Below are 26,152 nucleotides of genomic sequence, written 5' to 3' on the forward strand. Positions count from 1 at the left end.
TGATGGTGTTAACTAGCTCAAACAAATCACAATCTGAAACCAAATACACTGTAGGAAAAGGTTTCCATATGTTAGCTATTTCTTCAGGGGAGGTCTACCTCCAGCACAGAGGCAGCCAGTGGAACCCCAGCACCGGCTTCCCCCACTCTGAACTCTTACCAAGATAAAGAATTCATTTATTGATGAAATAACACACGAATAACCCTGCTCCAGTGTGCAGGAGAGGAACCATGCACAGTACAATGGAAAGGCTTCCCTGGAACAGTTAAAAATGGCATTCTGTAAATTAGTGTTGTTTTTAAAGTGTAACAGACCCTGGATGTCTTTTTTAAATAACATTTTTGTATGCTCTCCTCTGCATTATGATTTTCCTTTCCCACATCTACAGGCAGGAAATGAAAAAACTTAAAAAGAACGGGACTTCACAGAGACACTTCAGTATATAAATAAAAATAAACGACACCCAAACTAATTCCAGCTAAACTTGCTGGAAACCATAGGAGCCGTTTACACATCTGTACTCATCTATTTAGGCCTTCTGCACATTCCCGGAAACATAATTACCAGCAACTCTGTTTCTGGGCTTTACTTAGCTGATCTATTCATTTTGTGCATCTTCAGGGTGACAATCTTGTATTTTATATGAGGTAGCCCCATTCCGTTTGTACACCTTACTTTTTTCCCACTCATTACTTCTTGCTGCAAGTTATTCCAGGGCGTTAAATAGTCAGAGCACGGCATGTAGGTCAGGGTAACACAGTTTGTTGATCTACCAGCACCACAAAAGATGGCACTATATAAATCCAAAATAATAATAAAAAATTATTATTACCTCCAAGCTAATCTGGGGGGGGGGGGGGGGGGGGGGAGTGGGGAAGCGATAGATCAATCGTCCAAAACAAAATGTTGCACTGCATTGAACAATACAATGTTGCGGATTTATCGTTTTTCAACAGATTTATTTGATGTGCAGTGTGTAGTAGGAATCAATCTCTCTCCGATCGGATTCCAATCAGAAGGATCGATCATTGTGCCACACTGGGTGGCAATCTGACTGAACTGCTTTGTGGGCTTTGAGAGAACAGAGAGAGGGCAGGTGTTCAGAGCCTCACCATGCTTTCTGATGCCTCCTGAGTGGCTCAGTTTCATGGTGAAATGCTCCGGTAGCAGACGCAACTTTTGTAAGTCGCTGCCCAGGAGGTACTCACCTGCGTCAGATCCAACCCCTTGCTGCCCTTGATCTCCTTTGTCCTGTGTTCCTGGCACCCATTGCATATGGCAGTTCATCTGACATACTTGAGCATGCACAGGTAAGTACCCCTGGGTCAAAGGTCAGCGGCTTACTAAAGTCTCTGAAGCTACCAGAGTAATACACAGCAAAACTGAGCGTCTCAGGAGGCATCAGAAAGTGTGGTAAGGCTCTGCACACATGCACCAACATCTATGTAGCTTCAGATCCCACACACAGCAGTTCACCTTGGGTATCCTTTAACGACCAGTCTCCTTCTACTCTATCCTAAGCCTGAGACATAAGACTGGCTTTGGTGGCAAAAACCCACAGACACAAAGCATTTTAGTCAATTAGACCAATTTTTAAGGGTACGTGATCCAAGACTCTGCATGACTTCTTACACATCATACTGCTAACCTATGCTTTGTGTACATATAAATCTATACAGTCCCAAAATCCAAATCCATATACTGTAGGTGTCGGGCAGTTTCCACTACAAGCATGCAAATTCACATGCTATTTTCTCGATGCGAATTCGCACGCGTACATGATTTCGCATGCGTTTGCCCCTTTTTTTGCATGCTAATTTACATGCCTACTTGTTGATTTTTTCTTCTTCAATCTCTATTGACACAAATGCATGCAAGAACACGCAAAACCGCTAATGTGAAAAATGCACACGAAACCACATCCTAAAAACTGTAGCACTGCTGTCCAGATACAGTGGCAACAGGCCCATTGAAATATATTACTATGCGAATCTGTGTGCAGAAAATGCACACCAATTCACATGCAGTGGAAATGGACCTTATGGAATTATTAAACATAACCAACCAGAAAGATATGACAGACACAGCTAATTAAAAACAACATGCAGTGTATGCATTAAGCTCATTGTTTTAGTGAAACAAATGTACAACGCAACCCCATGGCCCAGTCTGCCTCCCAGGGTGAAAAAACAAAAAAGTTTACTTCCTGATCTCGGAAGAGAGAGATCAATTTCTTGGATGAAAATACCTCTTTATCCTATCCCGTCATAACTGTGCATTGCTTAAAGATTAATCTGCCAGCTCACACAGTTGTGCATAGAATAAGCAACTGTGCCATTTTAAGAGGTCATGCTGAACACAGCACCATGTTCAAAAACACACCAGGATTTGACAGTGTTTACAAATGTATTTTGCCAGGTCTGTTAACAGCAGAAACACCCCTTGGGGTACATATAACACTGGCTATAAGACTCTGAACTTTATCATCCAAACACCCAAATACACCTGCGCTGGGACCACACATTAAAAACACGTCTGGGACGCGGTATTATATACTGTGCTTTCAACATGTTCTCATTTACATGGACTGTTTATTATACAGAGTGGCAGCTGAAGACTGTCAGACCAGCCTGTGTAAACAGGTGATTGCCTCTGCACTGCTCTGCTGAAACCAACACTATTATTTCTTCCTTGCCTTGTACTAGACTGCTAAGAACATACAGCAGGGGGCACAGCACAAAAGGCTGTGCTGTACTTATTACCAGCAGTGCTGTAAAGTGTACTCAAATACTTTGTTTTATGAAATTTTTTGTATGTTCTCCTCTGAAGCATAATGACACGTTATTCGGTCAGTAAGTGGGAAAACCCACAGAATAGGACTTCACAGAGACAAATTAAAGACTTGAAGCTAATAATTCTTCAGAGGAGTACTGTATATACTCATATATAAAGCCAACCCGTGTATAAGCCAAGGTACCTACTTTTCCCTCAGAAACCAGGAAAAAGTCATTGACGTATATTGCATGTTGATGTACATTGCCGCACAAAGGAAGTTGCAGGGCATGCTGGGCTGTCCTTTTTTGCTTCTTTACTTCCCCCTCAGACTTAACTAATGCAGCCTGATTGGCTGAAGCCTCTGTCCTGGTTTTACCCCCCCCCCCCCCCCCAACACACACACACACACACATCTGTTCCTCTCCAATTGGCCAATATCTCATGCTGAGACAATGCACATTCTATTGCAGAGCTGGGTGGGAGTGCCTGAAGACTAGGCGGAGGGCGGGCAATGCATACACAATCAGGCAGAGTAGAGTAAGGGAGGAAATGACATCAGGATTGCCTTCAAGATGGACAGTTAAAATGGAGAATCCTAAGGAGGGATTTTCCATTTTTTTTTTACTGTAGAAATCCCTAAATCAAAATGTGGACAGTGCAATACTCCGGGGTGCCGCTGTGTGGGTTCCAGGCAGTGAGAGAGCCTGGGACCCCCGCGGCCCTCCGGTTGTATGGGGGCAATGGGAAGCCTCCTCGTGGCGCCCCTGGATAGTGCTATGTAGCATGAACTAATTCCCGCAGGGCGATTGTTTCGCGGTTTTGGTTTTTGACCCTGCATATTTAGGCATGCAAAAGCAAATGCATATTTGCATGAGCAATGTCTCGTGATTAGCCAATAGGCCAAATTTGCAAAGCCAGATTTGTCAGGTTCACTTGGTTGATGCACAGATTTTCTCTTTGTTGTAATTAACATATGTTATGTAAGTAGAGCAAGTATTTATCTACTTATATATGTGTTTTTCTCTGAGATAGTATGGCTGACAGCTCCTCTTTAATCGCTGTCTCAGCTGAGTCCATCTAGCAAGTGTAGCTAGCTTCTGAAATTTCTCATTACTAGTCCAACACTTGGTGCTCATTGTATGCTGAATGATAAGATCTGCACAAGTTTAACAAGTGCAAAAAAACAAGAAAAAGGTTGCAGACATCGCAGAATGACATTTTTCAAAATCAATACACACAGTAGTTAGTTTACAAACTGTATAAACACAGAATAATAGCTTATACTATTCATACTAGAAGTGACATGTCAGTATTGTAAAATGGTGCTAAAACCTGTAATGAAAGCACATACTGCATTATTAATCAGGATCCCACTTTAAGAACTTTGTACTCCTGAGTATAAATACAGGAGCATTTTAAGCCTGGCTTCTTGGATGGAAATGTAAATTGACGTGGCGGTATTGGATATCTGTGCACACAGTTTAGCCAGCTACTGCAGGAAAGAGCTATTATTCTTCACATCTTTTGACAAGTACATCTGCAGGTGAAAACTGTCTCTCTGTTAGCCCTGCAATTACCTGGCCTTGGCAACGCTTGTGCTGCCAGAGTTTGAATTGGCTTTAATAACAGGTTTCATCGCCTTTAGTAGCAGCAATGATTGCAGCTTACCACTTCCTATAATTTGATATAAATCTTTCACATCAATGTTCAGGAATTTTCGCTTATCCATTCTGGCAAAAAGTGAATTATGGTAAAGTGTTCACTGCATGCTCAATAAACTGTAGTATGATTCATATGGCTGGTTGGGCGATTCCCTCCCCATTTTTCACGCAAAACAATTTTTTTGTGTTTTCATTGAAATACTTATCAAATTTACTTATCCGGTAACCCATTTTAAAAAGTCCCATCATGCAGGGCTCTCATGAGAGATGACCAGTTAGCAACAATAATTTCCTTGAATATTATACAAGTAAGCAATTCTGAGAAGTAGTTTGTATGACTTTGTCCACTGCAGGGCAAGTGGTTCGATACTTTAAAACATGAGAGGTGCAACGTTAAATTACACCTGTAAGAAATAAAAAGCAAGGGTTAGATCAGGGGTGGGAAAACTACGGCTTGCGGTCTGAATCGCTGTGAAGGAGGCCCGCTGACAGAGGGCTGCATTCCCCTCTTTCCTTTTCCCTCCCACCGTTCTTCTATAAAGATGTGCACCACCTGTACAAGAAGTAACTCACCCAAATCACTCTATCCAGCGGCAATTGCCATGGCAACAATGGCATCATGTGACACAGTCATTACGTTACAGCGTGTCACATGATGCCGCCGTTGCCATGGCGATCACCACTGGAATGAGCGATTGGGTGAGTTACAAGCGAATGGCCACTGGAAGTCTGGAAGGAGGGAGGGGGAGAGTAGCAGCGGGCCATATTCTTGAGGAAGTTTTGCCCATCCCAGGGGTTAGATACTTACCTCAGTAGAGGGAAGCCTCCAGATTAGGGATGTTCCAACTCCAGTCATTGAGGGCCAAGGTCTTCTCACATTTTTTGGCACAGCTCAAATTAATTGATGGATTTGAATGAGGAATGGTGAGGCTCATCAAGTAGAACACATTTCTCAATATCTCTGCCCAACCTAAACACTAGCATGGATATGACCACAAGAACTGGAGTTGGACAGCTCTGCTCTCAATGGTTCCAGAGGCTAGTTCAATCCACCTGCATCCCACCAATGTTCCCCAGTGGCTTCCTCTCCTTCACAGCTACACTCCCGTCCATATAGGGGCGGCAGCACTGGGTTGCAGTAATGATGGCTTGCTCAGTAGCACGTAGCTGCTTGTGCATGGAGGAAAAAGCTGTGCACGAGTCGCTCTGTGTTACAGTACAGGACTTCATTGAGCCAGTGCAGTACAGCTGCACTCAGTCACAGATGGGAGTGTGGCTACAAGCCCTTGTCAAATATGTTTGGAGGGTCCCAGAGCTTCATCGGCGGGGGCAAGGAAGATGGGGAAGCCTCTGAACAATACAAAGGCTTCCCTCTACTGTGGTAATTATCCAAGGTTGGCCATATTTTTTTCCTACAGGTACACTTTAAAGGGAACCTGAAGTGAGAGGAATAGAGGCTGCCATCTTCAATCCCGTATAAACAATGCCAGTTGCTTGTTATGCTAAGCCTTTGAGTTTAGTGGTTTTAGAGTCACCTGCAACAAGCATGCAGCCAGAGGGCCAAAGGATCTGATTTGCATGCTCATTCTTAATCAGTGACTTATTAGGCCTGGAACCCACTAGGAGCGCTTTTCTGATCGCTGTGTGATTTCAAAAAGCTCTTGCTAATGTAATGCTATGGATGTAATACCACTTGAGCGATGTGATTTTTTTTTAAAAATCCCCCATAGCAGTGCATTAGCAAGAGCTTTTTCAAATAACTAGCACTTAGAAAAGGCTGCTAGTGGGTTTGAGCCCTTAGAGTCTGATCATCAGCAAAGAAGTCAGGCAGCTGGTATTGTTTATAAGGGAATGAAGAAGGCACCCTCTAAATGCCTTTCAGGCCTGGAACCCACTAGCAGTACAGTGACTAGAGGAATGTGATTTTATACCCCATAGCATTGCATTACCAAAAGCTTTTAAAATCACTAGCGCTTAGTAAAGGCTGCTAGTTGGTTTGAGACCTCATTTCAGGTTCCCTTTAACTAAAAGTTTCTGCAGTCTCATTAAACGCAGTACAGCAGGTTCACTCTGTTAGCTGGTGGGAGTTTATTAATCAAACACTAAATTCTGCAGATTTCTACCCTGGTTTCTAGGTGTGCCAACATTCCTGATCAACATAACAGTCTCCAACCCATCATTCTAGGGTGTTTGCAATATGTATACAATGAGGCATCCTGTAATCCGTATACTTATGAAGACAATGTCAAACTTATTACGCACTTACTCGTGTACTCTGTTGTCTCCATACAAATCACTCAGTCCAAAGCTGACGTAATGCCAGTGCTCAGGAACACCAAGTGAGGGACTGCCAAGATTCCTGTACATGCTCACATAGTCTAAGGGGTCTGGTCCACCCAACCTAAAAGGGAAAGAAAATACCGTTAAGTCTGCAGAAAACAAAAAAATCCCTCCAGTAATCTTTGCAGGTCACTCCCTCCCATAACTGAGGTTTCATTTTAGTTACACATTGCTGACATGAATTGGATTTCACTCTTGAAAACTGCTAGTGAATGCTCTACATTTTACAGACACCCTAAGGGAAAGGACTGGTATGTGTAATGTATAACAAAAATAATAATTTTTGTGCATTTTTTTTTAAATTCCATATTGCTCAAATTTTTAGATGTAGCAAAGTGCCATATTAGAATGGATGTTGGTTTTTTTTGTCCTTCTCAGTGGTAGAGGGTTTGGTATTGTCTTCCATTATGAGGGGTCAGGTTGCTACTATTGTCCTGTTTCAGGAATGGAGACGGTAAATCCTGGTACAAACCTCCAATTTTGATTGGCCACTGACTAATTTTCACTTTTTCATGTAGTATGAGCGTTTATTTACACAATATGTTCATAGTATTCAAAATCTGTTGATGCTCATACTACACGGAGGTGGTAAATTGGATGTGTGTGTTCTCCCAAGAGGAGCTGTCAACCATACTAATCAGAAAAAAAAAATATATAAGTAGATAAATATTTGCTCTACTTATATAACATATGTATTGTGTACTGTCCATATTTTCATTTTACTTATTTTTCTACAGTAAAATAGAGAAAATCCTTAGGATGTTCCATTCTAACTGTGTCTATCTTGAAGCCAATCCTGATGTCATTTTCTCCCTTACTCTCCTCTGCCTAATTGTGTATGCATTGCCCGCTCTCCCCCCAGTTTTCAGGCACTCCCACCCAGCTCTGCAATAGAAAGTGCATTGTCTCAGCTAGAGTTGCAACGGTATGAAATTCCACGGTATGATAACCGTCTAAAAAATATATACCACGGTATGACGGTATCACGGTATTACACAATTATTTGGACCCAGCCATCTTACGTTAAATAATGTGCCCCCCCCCCCCCGGTATGGTAGCCAGATGTGCCCCCAATCCCTCGGAATACATATGCTTAAGAAGCCTGGAGATTTGGGCGCAGGGTAAAGCTGTTCACCCTGCTCCTACAAAAGTCCTGGTGGCGTTAAATACTATTCCCCATCCAGGTTACCATGGATAGTGGTGAAAGATGTACTTCGGCTCCCAGCTATTGCTGGCGGACGAATTACAGTGTTTTTATAGTAATTTGTGCTCTGTCTTTTGCCGGCGCCCAAATTACTCACTGAGAGTCGCTATAGCCGTAATTCCTATTACGGCCTATGGTGGCACTGGCTGCGCTCAAATCTCGGGCTCTTTTTACAGATCTCCACTCCAGCACACCCCTGTATTGTAGCCAGGTATAGGAGCTTCCAGTATAGCTAGTTAGGTATGGGTGCCCCCAGTATAAGTAGCTTGGAATAGGGGCAGCCAGTAATAGGTGGCCGCAGTATAGGTAGCCAGGGATAGGTGTAGTCAGTAACAGGTGGCTGTAGCATAGTTAGCCAGGGATAGGTGTAGTCAGTAAGAGGTGGTTGCAGCATAGGTAGCCAGGGATAGCTGCAGCCAGGATAGGTGCAGCCAGTATAGAGAGCCGGGGGAGGAATTCTGTTTGCGTGTGCACTTTTTTCTTCTTCCTGCCATTGCGTTCAATCTCCTTGTAACAGCTGTTTCAGGGAGATAGTACACAAGAACAGGAAGGAGGAAGTAGGTAGTACACATGCACAGGACCTGCCGGCAAGTGAGCATTTCTTTCACCCCGCCGCTGTTCGTGCCCCCGCATGGTATGATTACCATCCACAATCAAACCGCGGTATACAGTCATGCCTGTATAACGCGGCAACCCTAGTCTCAACATGAGAAATATTGGTCAGAGAGGAACACAGGTGTGGGAGGGGAAAACAGGAGGGAAAGAGGCTTCAGCCAATTAGGCTTCATTAGTTAAGTCTAAGAGGAAAGTAAAGATGCAAAAGAAGACAACCCAGCATGCCCTGCAACTTCCTTTGACCAAATAATAGTCAGGGAAACTGGGGAATAATCATTTATCAACAAGAAAAGTAATATTGATTTTTAACTTTTGGATTGCCTGGTTAGCATCTTTATTTCTTATTAGCATCTTTATTACTTGTTTACAAGATAAAAATAAAGAATAGATTTTTTATTTTATGCCCGACAGGTACACTTTAAGTGTCCCAGTGGGTGCGTGGGAAGCCACACCCAGACAACCAGTCTCAGGCATTAGTCTACATTACATCAAAACAAGTTATCAGAATAAAATGACACATTCTGCCAAGATACTAATTTAAAATCTTAGCATCTTCTTGCTTTCTTGCTTTTTAGCAGGACTGGACAAATCCTAATCGCTGGATAGCCAAAGCTCCTTAACGTGTATCCGAGCCGAAGCTCGGGTACAAAAATCACATATGTACCTAAAGAGAGATAAGGCAAGAGCTAACTAAACTTGTTACTATATGCATGTAACCATTTATCTCCTGTCATATTAAGAGAACCCGAGGTGGGTTTGAAGAATATTATCTGCATACAGAGGCTGGATCTGCCTATACAGCCCAGCCTCTGTTGCTATCCTCAACCCTCCTAAGGTCCCCCTGCACTCTGCAATCCCTCCATAAATCACAGCCACGCTGCTGACAAACAGCTTGTCAGAGCTGGCTGTGTTTATCTCTATAGTGTCAGTCTGCTGCTATCCCCGCCTCCTGCAGAACTTCAGTCCCCACCTGCATCCCTTCCCTCCCTGCTGATAGGAGGGAAGGGACGGGGGCAGGGACCGGAGCTATGCAGGAGGCGGGGGAGCAGCTGAGACTGACACTACAGATGTAAACACAGCCTCACAGCATGGCTGTGATTTATGAGGGATTGCAGAGTGCAGAGGGACCTTAGTGGGGTTTGGGATAGCAACAGAGGCTGGGCTGTATAGGCAGATCCAGCCTCTGTATGCAGATAACATTCTTAAAACACACCTCGGGTTCTCTTTAAAGAGAACCCGAGGTGTGTTTAAAGAATGTTATCTGCATACAGAGGCTGGATCTGCCTATACAGCCCAGCCTGTGTTGCTATCCCAAACCCCACTAAGGTCCCCCTGCACTCTGCAATCCCCCATAAATCACAGCCGTGCTGTGAGGCTGTGTTTACATCTGTAGTGTCAGTCTCGGCTGCTCCGCCGCCTCCTGCATAGCTCCGGTCCCTGCCCCATCCCTTCCCTCCAAACAGCAGGGAGGGAAGGGATGCAGGCGGGGACTGGAGTTCTGCAGGAGGCGGGGAGAGCAGCAGACTGACACTATAGAGATAAACACAGCCAGCTCTGACAAGCTGTTTGTCAGCAGTGTGGCTGTGATTTATGAGGGATTGCAGAGTGCAGGGGGACCTTAGGGGGGTTTGGGATAGCAACAGAGGCTGGGCTGTATAGGCAGATCTAGCCTCTGTATGCAGATAATATTCTTCAAACCCACCTCGGGTTCTCTTTCAGTTCAGGTACAATTTGTAATGTCTCAGGTTTACTTTAAACTAAAGGAATTATACTTTGTACATCCCCTGTAGTCTGTTACCTCCCTCCGTGTTGGTTCAGTCCCCTCCAGTGTTCTCCTCAGGAGCTATTAGCCGAGTATTCCACCCAGCTAATTTTTGCACTGGCCTTGTGTTCCCCCTTCGCACCCCACTCGGCTACTTGTTCATGCCACCTGGATGGAGAACAATTCTGGGGAGAACACTGCCCTCCATTTTGCCGCTGTGGAGTCCGTGATCCATTTGGGTTGGGGTCATTGAACATACGCAATCCTAGCCACATGGACACTCTGGTTGCACTTCCATTAGCGCAGTTACATTCTATGTGAACTGGGCCTGCACTGAACGTTCCCAGCCACAGGAGCGTGATCACAGGGAGCGCATGGCCAGGGCCACGCATGTGCAGTAGTCCCCAACTAAATCAGTCAGCAACTTTACCCGAACTTGTAGCAGTGCAACAGATGGAACAGGAGGATGGCAAAAGAGCAGATGGACTACAGGGCTGGAGTTAGCCCCATGTAAGTATAAAACATTTAGATTGTACTGTCTTGCACAACATTTTAAATACAGATTACTTTATCTTTGCTTTAAATTATGCTTTTAATGGGACACATATTGCTATTGCCATTGCTGATTTTTTAGGTTTTTGGCTCTAAAACAGATCTGTGCACTTGCTGATAAGGGATTTAAGATCTTGCATTTCAACATTTGGGACCCCCATACTCAATATATTATAGCCAGAATGTCTGTATAAGGCCCCTTTTCCATGGAAGGCTGAAGTTGGTGAATTCTACACTTGTCCGCTGTTCTCAGGCACTGGTTGGACGCTTGCTAGCGCATGGCATGGGCGTTGGAAAAGTGGCCCACCATGGAGCTGCATCTAAGCGTGGCAGTGCTCAGACATTACAAGTTTTTTTGTTGGTGGGAGTATTAAACAATATGTGGTATTACAAATGAAATTGCCGCCCAAAAGGCACTCATGGCCGGCAGCGTGAACAGCCCGACAAGCGCACAGGTCAGCTGTCCATGGAAAAAAGGGGCCTACTGCCAGGTACCACATTCAGGCTAGATGAGCAGTGGCAGCTTTCTTCTACTTCTTCACTTTAACCCCCTATGCCAGCAAGTCATAAATGATTCTATCTGAAGCAGGAACATGACTACACTATTTATGCCAGGATGCTTTTGTGAAGGCTCATTTCTGAGGCCGCCTTTAGCTCGCAGCTTTGGCATTTGGAGCTCTCTTAGGGCTGGTTCACACTGGGGTGCTTTTCAGCGCTTTGCTGATCGCCGGTGTAATGATAGATACTGCCACCTCACACGTCGTGCCACCCCGTTGCTACTGCACATGCAGATTTACAACATGCGTGCCACGTCATCCCCCATCGACTATATTTACGTTGCAGTGTGTATTAACACATAGCAGCGTATATTTTAGTGCTGCTCCACAGCCCAGCCACTAGGCCATGCCCTTGCCAGTGACGTCAACATACTCCACCCCTCGCCGCCGCCCTTCTGCTCCACAGAATGGTATGTCGGGGACAGTAGCTAAACAAATTATCAGAATCGCACCACTAGGCTCCGCCCCCACTGCCTCTCTAATTCATTGGTATTTTTTAAGTGAACAGTGTTTAAAATGAACTGTATTTCTATTTAATAAGAGGACGCAGAGGATATTGGGGACAGCAGTGGGAGGATATTATCCTGATGACAATGGAGGGGGGCAGAGGCAGGCAGAAACGTTGGCAAAAAAAATGAAAATAAATAAATAAATCGGGCATTTGCCAACGTGTGATGACGTGGATGACCAATGCTTCAGCACGTGATGACGTTTTCCTTCAGCGTGCTGAGCAGGATACGGGCGGCGCTATCTGTCATTACTCCGGCAATATTTCCAAGAAATCTATTGGAAATCTGTGCAGCCACCTCTGCCTGCTAGGCCTCCCAGCTCTCCCCCATGTATAGTGTACTCCCGAGCCCATGGTGAGTGTTGCAGGCCCACCTGTCCGCTGGCGTGCCTTCTCGTGTCCTGCGCCTTTCTTCATGGCCAGGGAGGATGCCTGAACCCCGTTGCATGTACACAATATCAGCACAGTGTCATATCATACAGGCGCCAAGGAGAAAGATGCGGGACACAGGAGGAGATGCACCAATGGAAAAATTAGGCTGCAACACTCACCACAGGCCGGGGAACTACATTTTTTACACGGGGGAGACTAGCTGGGGGTCCCCCAGTCAGCAGAAAATCCAACACCGATACTTCAGCACACCCGACCGAGACCTTTCCAGCATGCTGGATCAATCGCTTTCGGACAGAGATCAAACAAAATGACCAATGGGCAGCCACATTGTGGAATCAATCTCTGCCAGATTTGGTCATTTTGACCGAATTGGTCAGGAATGGATGCCAGAAATCGAGAAATGTGTTAGCACCATGAAGGAAAAGTAATTTTTAAGAAATTAAAATTACAAGATGGCTTAAACAATGAAGAGAACATTGAACTAAAGCCACATCAGGGAGCTGGCTGTGTGCCATTTCAGCATCCATACACAAGGGTCTTCTGATCTTTTTTAGAATGGATGACCATTTCGTACTGATCAAATCCTCCTGTCATTTCTTTTTTGATGGTTAGCCAAACCCCTCAGAGGAAGACGATACGTTTCGCAAGCAGCTTGAACCAACAGACTTCACAGACAAACAGTACATACAGAAACCTGTGAGTACTATTAAACACTTATAAGCAGGTTTCATTACACTCCACTATTGGTCAGTGTAAACACATTAATCTCCTTTAATGACAGAAGATGAGGGCTTGAATATTAAGCCTTGACAACAGTTGTCACAAATAAAAAATAAAGAAGGCTTTTATTACACAACACATCATTTAGAGGCCTGATCACTTTGGTAACAAGTTGACAGAGAGCCAGAGGTGAATTCACGAGACAGGAGTGCTGCAACCCACAGCAATCTTCTATTAAGCCAACTGATGTGTACTGAAAGCACCATTATCTTTTCTATTTAGTAAAAACTAAACCTGGTGTGTCCATAGTCCAACAGCATATTGAGGATCTTCTCTCCCAATTATGTCCCCCTTAGTACCTCTTGTGCCTTCCTTGTACCTCTTGTGTCTGTGTCTCCCTGTATCCCTCAGCATCCATCTTGTGTTCCTCTGCCCATCTTGTATACTCATGTGTCCCTCTTGTATCCCGTTCTTGCGTCTGTCCCTTAATCCTGCTCGTCCAGCTTTTACAGAGCAAATCTGCCCCGCAACGCACCTGGCTTCCCTCATGTGCATTGTGCAGCTGTTGCCACTGGAACGTCTAATAGCTGTGTTCCTGTGTGTCATTCTCCAGTACAGCCCCGAAACCGTGCCACTGAGGGGAGGGGCAGAGGATGTCTGATTCATCGAATAGAGGGCGGAAAAGAGCATAACTGCTGCCACCTTTATTGATTGGAGCTGATAGTCTTGAGGGCGGGACCAATGTTCAGTCATTGGGGACAATCACTGTACTCGAGTAGTAGTGACCTGTGATGGCCCTAATGACAGAGCCTTGGTCCAGCCCTCGAGACCATCTGCTCCAATCAATAAAATGCAATGGCAGTGAAGTCATACACTGGTAAATTTTCCCCCACGACATGCCCCCAAAAATAGATCCCATCACTGCCACACACTGCCCATCCATTTTTAATAGATTTCAGCATTAAATCCATTAGGGCCGAAACACACTGCAGAGCAGTTTGCTGGCCAACAGCGCTATGTCGTTTTTTTGTTTGTTTGTTTTTGATCACAATAGTTTTTATTGAAAAATTTTTCAGCATACAAGTTATGTAAGTATCTAATGGCATAGTGTGCAATATGTGTAAAACAAATAACAAATAAACAATATATAAAAAAGTTTTTCCCACATTAACATATAAATTTTCACTATAAAAATAAACTCAGTCGTATAACTAGCTTATTATTAAGTTAAATGTCACTTTGAAATAAAGTTGCAGCTTATAATCATGGTGTAGAATAAAAAGAAACATTTAATAATACTGTGTGGATTGTAAATCCGCTTAAATCTGCATTAAATCTGCATAAAGGTACAGAATCCGCATCCAGATGCGTAAATTCAATGCTACCATGCTGAATTCCGCGTTAGAATTTAAAAAGCTTCAAAATCGCGCAAAAACGCGCAAACTCACAGAAACGCGCAAAAAACGCGCAAACACGCCGAAAACGCGCAGAAAGCGCGCGAAAAACGCGCCAACGTGTAGGACGCACGGAAGACGCCAATTGGTGCGAAAACGCGCTATAAACGCGTTCAACGCACCCAGGCGTGTGATCTATCTGTAAATGGCCAGCAAACCTGAATTTGTATCTGTTGTCTCCAATGCAAGGGGTAGAGGAAGTAATAACTGTAGTAAAAGTAATAGAGGTGAAAAAAGGTAATGAGAGGTAATAAAGGTGATAGAAGGTAATAGAAGGACCATGAGGAAGAAGAGAGAGAAGGAGGGAGGGAGGACACCTCAGAATTCCAGAACCCTCGATGCCGTGTACACAGTAGGCCAGAGATCAACCTTCCTCATGAAAGACTGTAAGTTCCCGCATCTGATAGACCAAGCCTTCTCTGCCAACAAGTTATGCTGCGTACACACTGGCGATAACGATCGTTCGTAACGAACGATAATTGAAAGACGAACGATAGTAACACGACAGGAATGCAACGACGGATTCCAACGATGAACGTACACACTGAGCTGAGTGTTCTAGCAATTAAGAACGTTTCAGGAAAGAAGAAGATGCACATATACATATATATACATATACATATATATATAGTATTATTCTATATATATATATATATATATATATATATATATATATATATATATATATATATATATATATATATATATATATATATATATATATATATATATATATACAATCATACTTTGTACTAATACACAGATTTTAATTCATAATCCTTGCTATTAACACACAACTACAAACACCAGGAATATTAAGAACAAACACATACATGCATGTATTACATTGGGCTCATAGATAGTCAGGATAGACAAATAAATTCGTTTTTCGAAAACGTTCCCTTTAAGTTTCAAATTAGCCGTTCGTTCGTCTATAACAGGAAGTACGGTCAGAAGAAAAGTTTCGCGGTTGCGTGGTTCGCTATATAACGATCGTTCTCGGCCGACTATCATCCACACTACACTTTTCCAACGATAGTCGGCAGATGCGATCCGTCAGGATGGATAGCTCCTTTTACCCGATGTCGTTCTTTCGTCGTTCTTCTTAATGATCGTTGGCAAAAGTTTTTCCCCCGACCGTCGGCTGAACGATCGTTAATGAGCAGTTTCAAACGACCGTTGTCGCCAGTGTGTACGCAGCATTAGACTACTTTCCTAAGGATCTCTTCTAATCTCGGTATATGAAGTGTTTTCCAGTGTAATGCCAGTTGATTCTTGGTTACAATAAAAATATGGTCAGCAATCAGTCTCTCTTGAGGGGAAAGGTCCCTAGTTCCCAAATGAAGGAGTGCCATACCAGGTGGTATCGTCTGGAGTGACATTGGCAGCTGTCTCAGAAAACCTCCAACATCATCCCAGAGTTTTCTAATTTTGGGACATTCCCATAATATATGTTCTATAGTACCCGCCATGTTACACCCCCTCCAACAAGTGGGGAACATTTTGAATCAAAATGTGATATTTTTTCTGGGGTCATATACCACTGCCAAATGCACTTAAATAAGCCCTCATGATGACCGATACAATGAGTAGACTTTCTAAAGGACTGAACAGTCATCTCCCATTCCTCTTCATCAATGTCACGTTGTAAATAAGTTTGCCATTTAGACAATTGCCATTGGGGAGGTTTTCCTTTCAGATCAAGTAGAATATTATAAAAGGTGGATGTGCCCCTCAGGCCTACTCCCTCCGACTGCACTAACTTCTTAATTTTAGGCAATAATGCAATTGGGCTATATGAGTACTTGTTCAGAAATCGGTTAATTTTGTCATATATCCATTTATCAGTGGATGGGATTCCATATGTGGTCACTAGTGAGTCAAAGGATTTAAGGCCAGAGCTCTCCAACAAATCTGTCACAGATGTTATCCCACAATCAATCCAGTGGTCTAATGCTGGGAATACACGGTTCGTTTTTGCCTTCGTTTAAACCTTCGTTTCGATTGTGCCTTTTGTCCTTTTCGATCCCGAAATAATCAGTCATACGGTTAATATCACCACCCACGGTTTCGTTTTTTTTTCCGATTCTGATGGTTTCGTTTTTCCAATGATCGAAGGCTGCAAAGAAACGAAACGAAAATCCCTTTTTACAGGGACGGACTAACATAAACGAACATATAATCGATCTGAACAGCCATCAAGCCTACCAATGGCTCGATTAGATGGATAAAGAGAGATAATATCAAACATGTTCGATCACTAGTCGTTCGTTTTTGGGGTCTATTAATCGAAACTATAATGAGATTATGACTATTTTCACATACGTTTTCAACACTCGATTCGTTTACCGAACGAATCGAAGGTTTAAACGAAGGCAAAAACGAACCGTGTATTCCCAGCATAAGGAAATGTTTCTGATGGTAGTGTGGAAAGCTTCAAGAGGGGTTGTCAGAGGTATAGCCAGGGGGTCTTCTCTAGAAAGCTTAACCACCTCCTTCCAAATTCTAAGGGTATTAGCTGTAATTGGATTCTTAATATTTGGTTGGATCTTCCAGGTTAGTCTGGACTGCAGACATAGTTTATAAGGGCTATACGGCAATTGTGCCTCTTCCGTCAGATACCATTGCCTGCTTGTATCCTCCGTCCAGACCGATCTGGACTGATCCAAGATTGTAGCCATATAATAGAGTTCCAAATTGGGGGCTCCTAGGCCTAACTTAGAAATTTGTGTTGTGAGGATTTTGTTAGAGAATCTGGCCTTTTTGTTGTTAAGAATATATTTATTCAGAAGTCTCTGTAGGGTAGTAAAAAATATTTGAGGGACTCTTATAGGCAGATTTCTGAACAAGTATAAAAGTTGGGGTAAAATCCTAATTTTAAAGGCAGCAATTCTGCCTGACCAAGAGAATTCTACTTTTGCTAATGAATCTAATTTATCTTTAAATTTGGTTAGCCAAGGGTTATAATTTTCTCTATAGATCTGGGCTATGGTAGGTGTAAGTTGAATACCTAGAAATGTAATACTTTTGTCAGTCCAGGAGAAATGGGAAGAGGCCTGAAGGGCTTCCCTCATCCTCTTTGGTATGTGGCAGGGGAGAATGACTGTTTTCTTCTCATTTAATTTATAAAAGGAGACTCTAGAAAACTCATTTAGTTCAGTAGTGACATTTGGCAGTGATATAAGGGGTTTTTGAAGATATAATATTATATCATCCGCATATAAACCAATTTTTGTGTGAATTTGTCCAATTTTTACACCATGTATTCTTGGGTTATTTCTAATTTGTTGGGCCAATGGTTCTAAAGTAAGGTTAAAAATCAATGGAGAAAGGGGGCAGCCCTGACGGGTACCATTTTTGATGTCAAACGAAGAAGAGACATAACCAGAAGACAGGACCTTAGCAGATGGTTGTGTGTAGAGAGCAAGGATGGCACTATGAAGGAAGCTGGGTATACCAAATTTTAATAAAACTCTAGACAAATAGTGCCAATTGACCCTGTCAAACGCCTTTTCCGCGTCCAAGGAGACGAGGAGTGTAGGCGCCCGACAGGTCTTGAGTTGATGCAATATAGCAAGGGCCTTTCTTGTTCCATCATTGGTAGACCTTCCCCTGATAAATCCAGCTTGATCAGGATGAATAAGTTGTGGCATTAATGGGGACAGTCTATTAGCTATAATCCTAGCATAAATCTTTACATCAGTATTTAAAAGGGAAATTGGTCTATAACTACCAGGATCTGCTGGATCTTTGTCATCCTTGGGAATAGTGGATATGAGAGCTGCCAATGGCTCTCCAGGGAAAGTACCTTTAAGTGTTACTTCATTAAAAAATTCTGTAAGTGGCTTAGCTAATATGGGAAGGAATTTCTTGTAATAATCATTAATATATCCATCTGGGCCTGGGGCTTTATCATTTTTTAAATTTTTAATTGCTATTTCAATTTCTTGTTGATAAAATGGGACTGATAATGATTTTTGCTCGAATTCTGATAGCAAGGGAAGGTCTACCTTTGATAAATAATTATCAATTTCTTGAATAGATGGGATGTGAGTGTCTGGATTTTTTTCCAAGTTATAAAGTTCTTCATAGTAGGAAGCAAGTGCTTCCACTATATCAGTAGGATGATATACATTTGTTTGTTTTTAATAACCACCACCACCAATTATTGGTCTGAGCCATGCTTATGCGCTTTGAGTCCTACGGGAGAAAAGCGCTTAACAAATGTTATTTGTTGTAATGCTGCTCTCCCCAGGGCCCCATGCAGAGTATTAGCACAGCAAAGCACTCTGATCACCTCTGCAACTGGCATGCTCCTTCCTCTGTGATACCATCATCTCCGGGTGCCCATAGAGACCCAGCGCATGTACACCACTGATTCACGGGGTCACTACGGGCACTGGGAGATGACAGCAGCACAGAGGAGGGAGCACGCTAGCTGGAGAGGTGAGTGAGAGCACTTCGCTGTACTAATGCTGAGAGCCTCAGGGAGAGCAGCATTGGCAAGGGAAACCCGTCCCCAGCCCAAGGCCTCCCAGCATAGATCCTGCCGCAGCCCCACCTCTGATTGAACTTCAAAAACTGTCCTGTCTAATTGGTAACATCTGTCAATTTCTGATCAGGCAGTATGTTGGGGCAACAATCCACAGCAGATACAATCACAACAAATGGGCACCTTTAGGGCCCATTCACACTTGCCGATCACAAAACGCTAGCCATTTTGCTAGCGTTTTGCCCTGGCGTTTTTTGGCGATTAACGCCCCCCCCCCCCCCTGTTTTGCGCTTCTATAGCACTAAAACGCGATCGCTGGGAAACAGCCTGAAAATGGTGCAGGCTACGCGTTTACGTTTATCCTTTGTTGGGGGCGATTTGCGCAAATCGCCCAAATGAGAACGGGCCCATAGGCTTATTACCCTAGCACTTTGAAAAGCGCTAGCGTTTGAGCGTTTTGCCGAAATCGCCGGCAAAACGCTCAAGTGTGAACGGGCCCTAAGAAACACTTAAAAGGAAAGCCTTGTACACACACTAGACAGTTCCCAGCAGAGGCAGACAGACAGGGACATCTTGTATGAGAAACTAGCTTGTGTTCTGCATTAACTGAAATGATTTGGGTGACAAGCATTGAGTGTAAATATGTATCTTTAAGACCATTTCACACTGTGTCCACTGCCTTGAGTCGCAATGGACACAAATCATTGCATTGCAATGCAGTGATATTTTTCTATGGGGCTTTCACATTGAGTGCAGTGCAACAGGTTGCGTCACAGTACAGCACAGCATGCTATGCATTAACCAGGAAACGTGGCAGTGAGGCATGATTTCATTGTACTGTATGCTTCACTGAGTAGTTGTATAGTAACATGATAGGATAAGCATATGCATGCACGGTCCCTATCCTACTTAACTAGCCAGTGTTTTTTTCACTTTTTAAGCTACTTCTCTGGAAGATGGGACTGCATGTAGACCTTATACAGCCACCTTTATGCTAGCCATACACAGGTTGATAATAGTTCAATACAGCAAGTGAAAGATCTGGCAGTAGTGATCAACGCAACTCAATCTAAATACACTTAATTAGAAATGTAAAGAATTGGACTGCTCAATGGACTGTTTAATGCAGTCCGATGCTATGAAGCAACTGATCCCCACCAATCCATGGAGATTTTACCAACACACCAGATTAACATTTCAATCAAACTGGCTAATTGACTCTGACAACCTGGAGCCGTGAAATAAGCACATGAAACCTTTCAAAGCACACTCCATTATTTATACTATCTCTATGTCCTTTAATCTGATATAGGAAATAATTACTTTCAAATATCTCATACCATTTGTAAGCACATAACATAAAAGTAATCACTGCCATTGCGAGTCACCAGGATACTTTTTAGAACCCGATTCACAGTGGTCTATTGTATAATGCACACGGTATGAGTGTGAACTGCAATGGAGTCTAGACACAGACTTCAACACAAAGCCTGCATGCAGCGAATTAGAATAACGAGATCAGTTTCAACGCAGTACTGTGACCATGCAGAATTGTTCTGCACTGCAACTAAGCACTGTGAACTAGCCCTAAAGCTTGGGTCCAATGGCTCTACAAGTTACAACTATGCCATTCTATTTTATAACAATTGCGGCAAAAGAACATTTCTGCAGATTCAAAGTCTGCATAGCACATCTCTCCTTATTTTGGTCCTTGATGTAATTAAAACAACAAAAAAGTAAAATACAAAGCTTCTTTAAATTCCAGCTTTATTTTACTTTTCTCTTTCAAAAAGTTTTATTCAGAGAAATTAAGATATTCACATCAAAGAAATACACAAGGGATCATATCCAAAACAATAGCTTTTCTCCCAAAATGGGACAAAAAGACTTATTCAAATAATACTGTATAATTAATCCCGTAAAGTGTACCTGTAGTGAAGAAAAAGGTGCCCCAAATGGGTACTTCCCTCGTCGGCAAAAAGTTTGCTGACGGAGCTCCGCAGCACTGCAAAGGTGGCTTGCACCAGAGCCTAAAGGCTTTTACCCACAACGTGTTTTTTTCTGCTATTTTTCAAACAACCGGCAATGTTTTGCAATCTTGTAACATGCGTACTTGCGCTTGCTTAAATGAACAACATTTTGCGACGTGCGCTAATCACAACTGTCACGGGGATCAGATCTTTAAGATAACTGACAACTCCCGCACAACGTGCCGTGATTGTTTGACCTCTCGTTCCTGCCCCTCGTGTGCTGTTGCGTGTTCCCACAGGTAGGAAGATGTATCAGGGACCGCTCGTTTGTCCGGTGACGTTGCTGTGAGGTTCCCCGGTCCATCTCTGTGTCTTCAGCTTAGCTGGCTTGGCTTTTACTTCTGAACCCAAGCGGTAGCTACATGTTAGGATGGAAAGAAAGAGGGAGGAAAGGGGAACCCTCTGTAGGTTTCAGAGGCTTCGTACTACCAAGGTATCTTTATTTCTCGCCCTAGAAAGGCACGTTTGCTTTAAAATAAAATTGAAACTACTTTTATAAGCCATATAAAAGTCTTGTTGTGCTGTCAATTTTTTAGAAAATAACAAAAAATCTCAGTCCTACTTTTTAAAGAAGACAGAGATGTAAAAAGCTAAAGAAAAAGACAGAAAAAGTAAAGAAGTGGAGTATTGTACCGTTTTAACCATCAGTAAATGCAAGAAGTAAAAGAAAAAGGAGTCAAACAGGAAGATGAACCCAGGTAGAACCCTGAGGGCCCTTTTCCACTAGAAGCGTTTGCGATGCTGAATTGCAAATCACTAGCAATTTTTAAATCGCTAGGGTTTGCTAAATAACATAGGAATCGCGGCAGGTATTTTCCACTACCGCAAATTGATTTTTACAAAAAGCGCAATCGCACTGCGGAGAAATTTTTACCACGATTTTGCTATGCATTGCAAAATCCCAATTGCAATTGCAGAAACAAATTAGGGACTTGCTGAATCGCAATCGCTAGAGTTTAGCGCAAGCGCTAGCAATTACTAGTAGAAAAGGGTGCTGAAGACATTCATAGTGAAAAAAGATTTTCTTCAACAACTTCACTGTACATTTTTAAGTCTATTATTATGAACGACCTCAATACAAAAGTTACAAAAAAGCATGTTTCACATGATCATGCAGTACTCTGCACTACAAAGCATACATATATACATTACATACATACAGACAATATTCAGGACACTACCCCTGTACATATACATTATAGAGAACATGCACCGCCCTGAAAGTTGCTGGGAAGTGTAATCGGTCCAGTAGGAGTGATGGCCGGGCAGCTTACCAGTACTTGACTATAGCGGTGACTTGGAGGGGGTTGGGCTGCTCCGGGTAGAGGCGCCGACACTCGCCGTAGATGGCATGTAGCCCCGGGGGAAAGATGGACGGGAAGGGCTGGGGTGCACCGCTAGGCCTCATCTCTTCCATGCCCTCCGCTGACTGGCAGCGCCTCAGCCCCCTGCTGCTGGGAGAGCCCGGTCTATGGACTGCAGTCCGCCCACACAAAGCCGGGAGAGCGGCCCCCCTTCTCAGCAGCCTCAGGAAGCGCCTCTCCCCGCACGGCGGCCACACAGCTCGCTACTGGCACTCTCACACTAGATGGTGGTCCTGTACTCCACGTCCGATCCCATTGGCCGCCGAGCAAAACCAATGGCTGCAGCCAGCAAGCTCAGTCTGGCATGTTCTCTGTGCAGCTTAGTGGCTAGCGTACCAGCCAATCCCGGGGCAGAGGAAAGACGTCGCTGGCTGTGGTGCTCGGCCATGTTTTTGGTTAGAATGTTCAGATGGGCACTTGACATTTACAATTCCTAACATCCGAGGTGAAAACAAACTGATGAGAAAACATTTCCTTCTCCTAAAAATGACTTTTTTTAGATATCCCACAGTTTTATTTTATATTTAAATCTAGTTTTTAAGTTTATACTGTTTCTTATGAATTATTGACCCTGTTTATCTCTCTCCTGCTCTCAGAAGCTATTTACTAACAGAAACGTATTTTATGACTGTAATTACTAATGTGTGAGGGTTATGCAATAGTCTGACCCAGTCCCACACGGACCGAAACTGTCACTTGCATACCTGATTTTTTTACTCTTTCAGGCAGGGAAAGGAAAAACGGAACACAGCCTAGTTATTAGTATGCTTGGCCCTGTACATACAAATGTCTATCTCATCATGTCACAAGTCACCTTGTGTATCCTTTAACCTCCTTGGCGGTAACCCCGTGTGTGACACAGGGTAAGCCGCCGGAGAGTGCAGCTCAGGCCCTGCTGGGCCGATTTACATAATTTTTTTTTCAAACACGCAGCTAGCACTTTGCTAGCTGCGTGTTTGCTCTGATCGCCGCCGCCGATGCGCCGCTACCCGCCGCGGAAACAGGCCCCCCCCCCCCCGCATACCCCTTGCGCAGCCTGGCCAATCGCCGCCAGGCTGCACTATGGGGTGGATCAGGACTCCCTGTGACGTCACGACGTCCGTGACGTCGTGACGTCACTCCATTCGTCGCCATGGCGACGAGGGAAGCCCTCAAGGAAATCCCGATCAGAACGGGATTTCCTTATGGGCAAGCGGCGCCGGCGGCGATCGGAGGGGACGGGCGGACGCCGCGGCGAGGGGGGAAGCATGTAGCTAGCGCTAGGCTAGCTACATGCTTTAAAAAAAATGGCGAAAAAACCCTCCCGCGGCTGCGCAGCCGCACATATCATACCGCCAGGGGGGTTAAGAAATAACCTGAAGAAGACTTATATGTGAGTGAATGAGAAACTTTACATGAAAATGAAGTTCTGTCACAAAAATAAAGCATTCTTATGTGCCTAAGTTGAAATCTAATCGTAAATTTGTTGATTCATATGCCTGTATACACCTAATCCACTGATCTAGAGGTCTATTTGTTAACCAGGAAGTGTTAATTTAGTCAGAGAACAGAGAAAAGGATGTGCACCTATTACAATACAGCAATCGGGAATTGGCTTGTGGTCTATGAGCAGGCAACAGATCTCTCTGATCAGAGAGATATCTGTCTCTTGGTCACTCTGCTCATAGATCATCTGATGTATTGGGTGGCATAGTGGTTAGCACTCGCGCCTTGCAGTGCTGGGTCCCTGGTTCAGGTCAACATCTGCAAGGAGTTTGTATGTTCTCCCAGTGTCTGTGTGGGTCTCCACTGGGCACTCCGGATTCCTCCCACATCCCCAAAACATACAGATAAGTTAAATGGCTTCCCCTAAAAATTGGCCCTAGAGTATGATACCTGCACTACAGGATACATACATAGACATATGACTATGGTAGGGACTAGATTGTGAGCCCCTCTGAGGGACAGTTAGTGACAAGACAATATACTCTGCACAACGCTGTGTATTATGTCGGCGCTATATAAATACAAAAATAAATAATTGTATGGGCACCTTTAGCGGGCAGCACTTATTTATTTATTGTATTTATAAAGCGCCAACATATTACGTAGCGCTGGTCATTAGTTAAGATTACAGACAATATTTAGGGGTGACATACAGCAATAAGACAATACAAGAATACATAAAAAACAGATCATGCAGCACAGTATAAATACAAGGTAATGCTGCCTTAGTCAGTCACTGGATGACAGCATGGAGATTAGGCAAGTCGAGGTCACACAGATCCATTGGATGGGTGGGTATTGGAGGTGCATGAACAGGTAGGAGACACAAGGAGGAGGACCCTGCCGAAGGCTTACAATCTAGAGGGAGAGGTAGGGACAAGAAAGGTAGGGGACCAGAGTTCAGCTGCGGGTTTAGAGCACCAGTGGGAGGGGGGGGGGTAGACCAGGGTGAAAAGGTGCATTTTGAGGGGCTTCTTGAAGATGTTGAAAGAGGGGGCAACCCTAGGGAATGTAGGGAGTTCCATAGTGTTGGAGCAGCTCTTTTTCTTTTAACCTATTTTGGTTCCTGGACGTAGAAACTACGTCCAGGAACCATGCGTGCTCCCGCAGCCGATCGCGAGCGTGCACGCGCGCTCCCGGCCCGCGGTTCGTTAGCCAGGCAATCAGTGAATCGGGCTATGGTGCCCGATCACTGATTCCTCTCCCCCACTGAAAAAGCAACAGCTTCTCTCGGAAGCTTCGCCTTTTGTGGCTGTTACCTCCCCCATGCGTCGCTCTAAGCGCGTGTTACGCTTAGAGTGACGTCATGTAAACAAACTCATGGCCGCCATCTTGTGGCCAAAAAGTAATACTACAACCAAAAGTAAAAAAATAAAATAAAATCAACACACATTTACATTTTAAACCTATTGTTTACATCCCACCCTCCCAAAACTACCCAACTAAAATGTTTAATATAAAAAAAAAAACATTACAATAAAAAAACAAACAAACATGTAAATATTTACCTAAGGGTCTAAACTTTTTAAATATCAATGTAAAGATGATATATTTCTATATTTTTTTTATTTTAAACTTGTAAATAGTGATAGATGCAAAACGGAAAAAATGCACCTTTATTTTCGAATAAAATATTGTCGCCATACATTGTGATAGGGACATAATTTTAATGGTGTAATAACCGGGACATATGGGCAAATACAATACGTGACTTTTAATTATGGAGGCATGTATTATTTTAAAACTATAATGGCTGAAAACTGAGAAATAATGATTTTTTCTGTTTTTTTCTTATTCTTCCTGTTAAAAAGCATTTACAGTAAAGTGGCTCTTAGCAAAATGTACCCCCCAAAGAAAGCCTAATTGGTGGCAGAAAAAACAAGATATAGATCAGTTCATTGTGATAAGTAGTGATAAAGTTATAGGCTAATGAATGGGAGGTGAACATTTCTCAAGTGAAAACGACGGAACGCGAATGGGTTAAGTTCTGGGGATGGGTGCACTTCGCGATTATCCCGGGCAGGGGGATGGGTTCCCCATATGGCCTAGGGGTAGTAACGCATTTGCCCCTGGCTCCAGCTGGACCACAGCGGACCATATGAGTGGACACTACACACTACTTTTCACCCATCCAATTACATGTAGTCTAGAGCCTTTGAGCTGTGTTTGCTGGACATTGTTTTTTTTTTCTGCAGAAAACTATATTTTATTGCTCAATCTCCCTGAGGAAAATGGTGCAA

General features: G+C 43.5%; 1 protein-coding gene across 3 annotated transcripts in view; it reads right to left on the reverse strand.

Annotated features, from left to right (window-relative positions):
- SUFU (SUFU negative regulator of hedgehog signaling) overlaps nucleotides 1–22,715 on the reverse strand; it is a 75,021-nt gene extending 52,306 nt beyond the window's left edge. For 2 of the 3 annotated variants that reach the window (XR_011024451.1, XM_068257559.1), the window contains exons 1-2: nucleotides 22,338–22,714; nucleotides 6,703–6,837 (exon numbers count right to left, since the gene is read on the reverse strand). Coding sequence is in view for 2 of the 3 variants with exons in the window: in XM_068257559.1 (XP_068113660.1) it covers nucleotides 6,703–6,837; nucleotides 22,338–22,480 (278 nt within the window). In the remaining variant the exon portion in view is untranslated. Of the gene's footprint in view, nucleotides 1–6,702; nucleotides 6,838–22,337 lie in introns of all 3 variants that reach the window. The other variant, XM_068257560.1, reaches the window with a different exon arrangement.
- Between the last annotated feature and the right edge of the window lie 3,437 nt (nucleotides 22,716–26,152).

This window comes from Hyperolius riggenbachi, chromosome 10, assembly GCF_040937935.1.
Source record: "Hyperolius riggenbachi isolate aHypRig1 chromosome 10, aHypRig1.pri, whole genome shotgun sequence".
In the NCBI taxonomy this organism is placed as follows: domain Eukaryota; kingdom Metazoa; phylum Chordata; class Amphibia; order Anura; family Hyperoliidae; genus Hyperolius; species Hyperolius riggenbachi.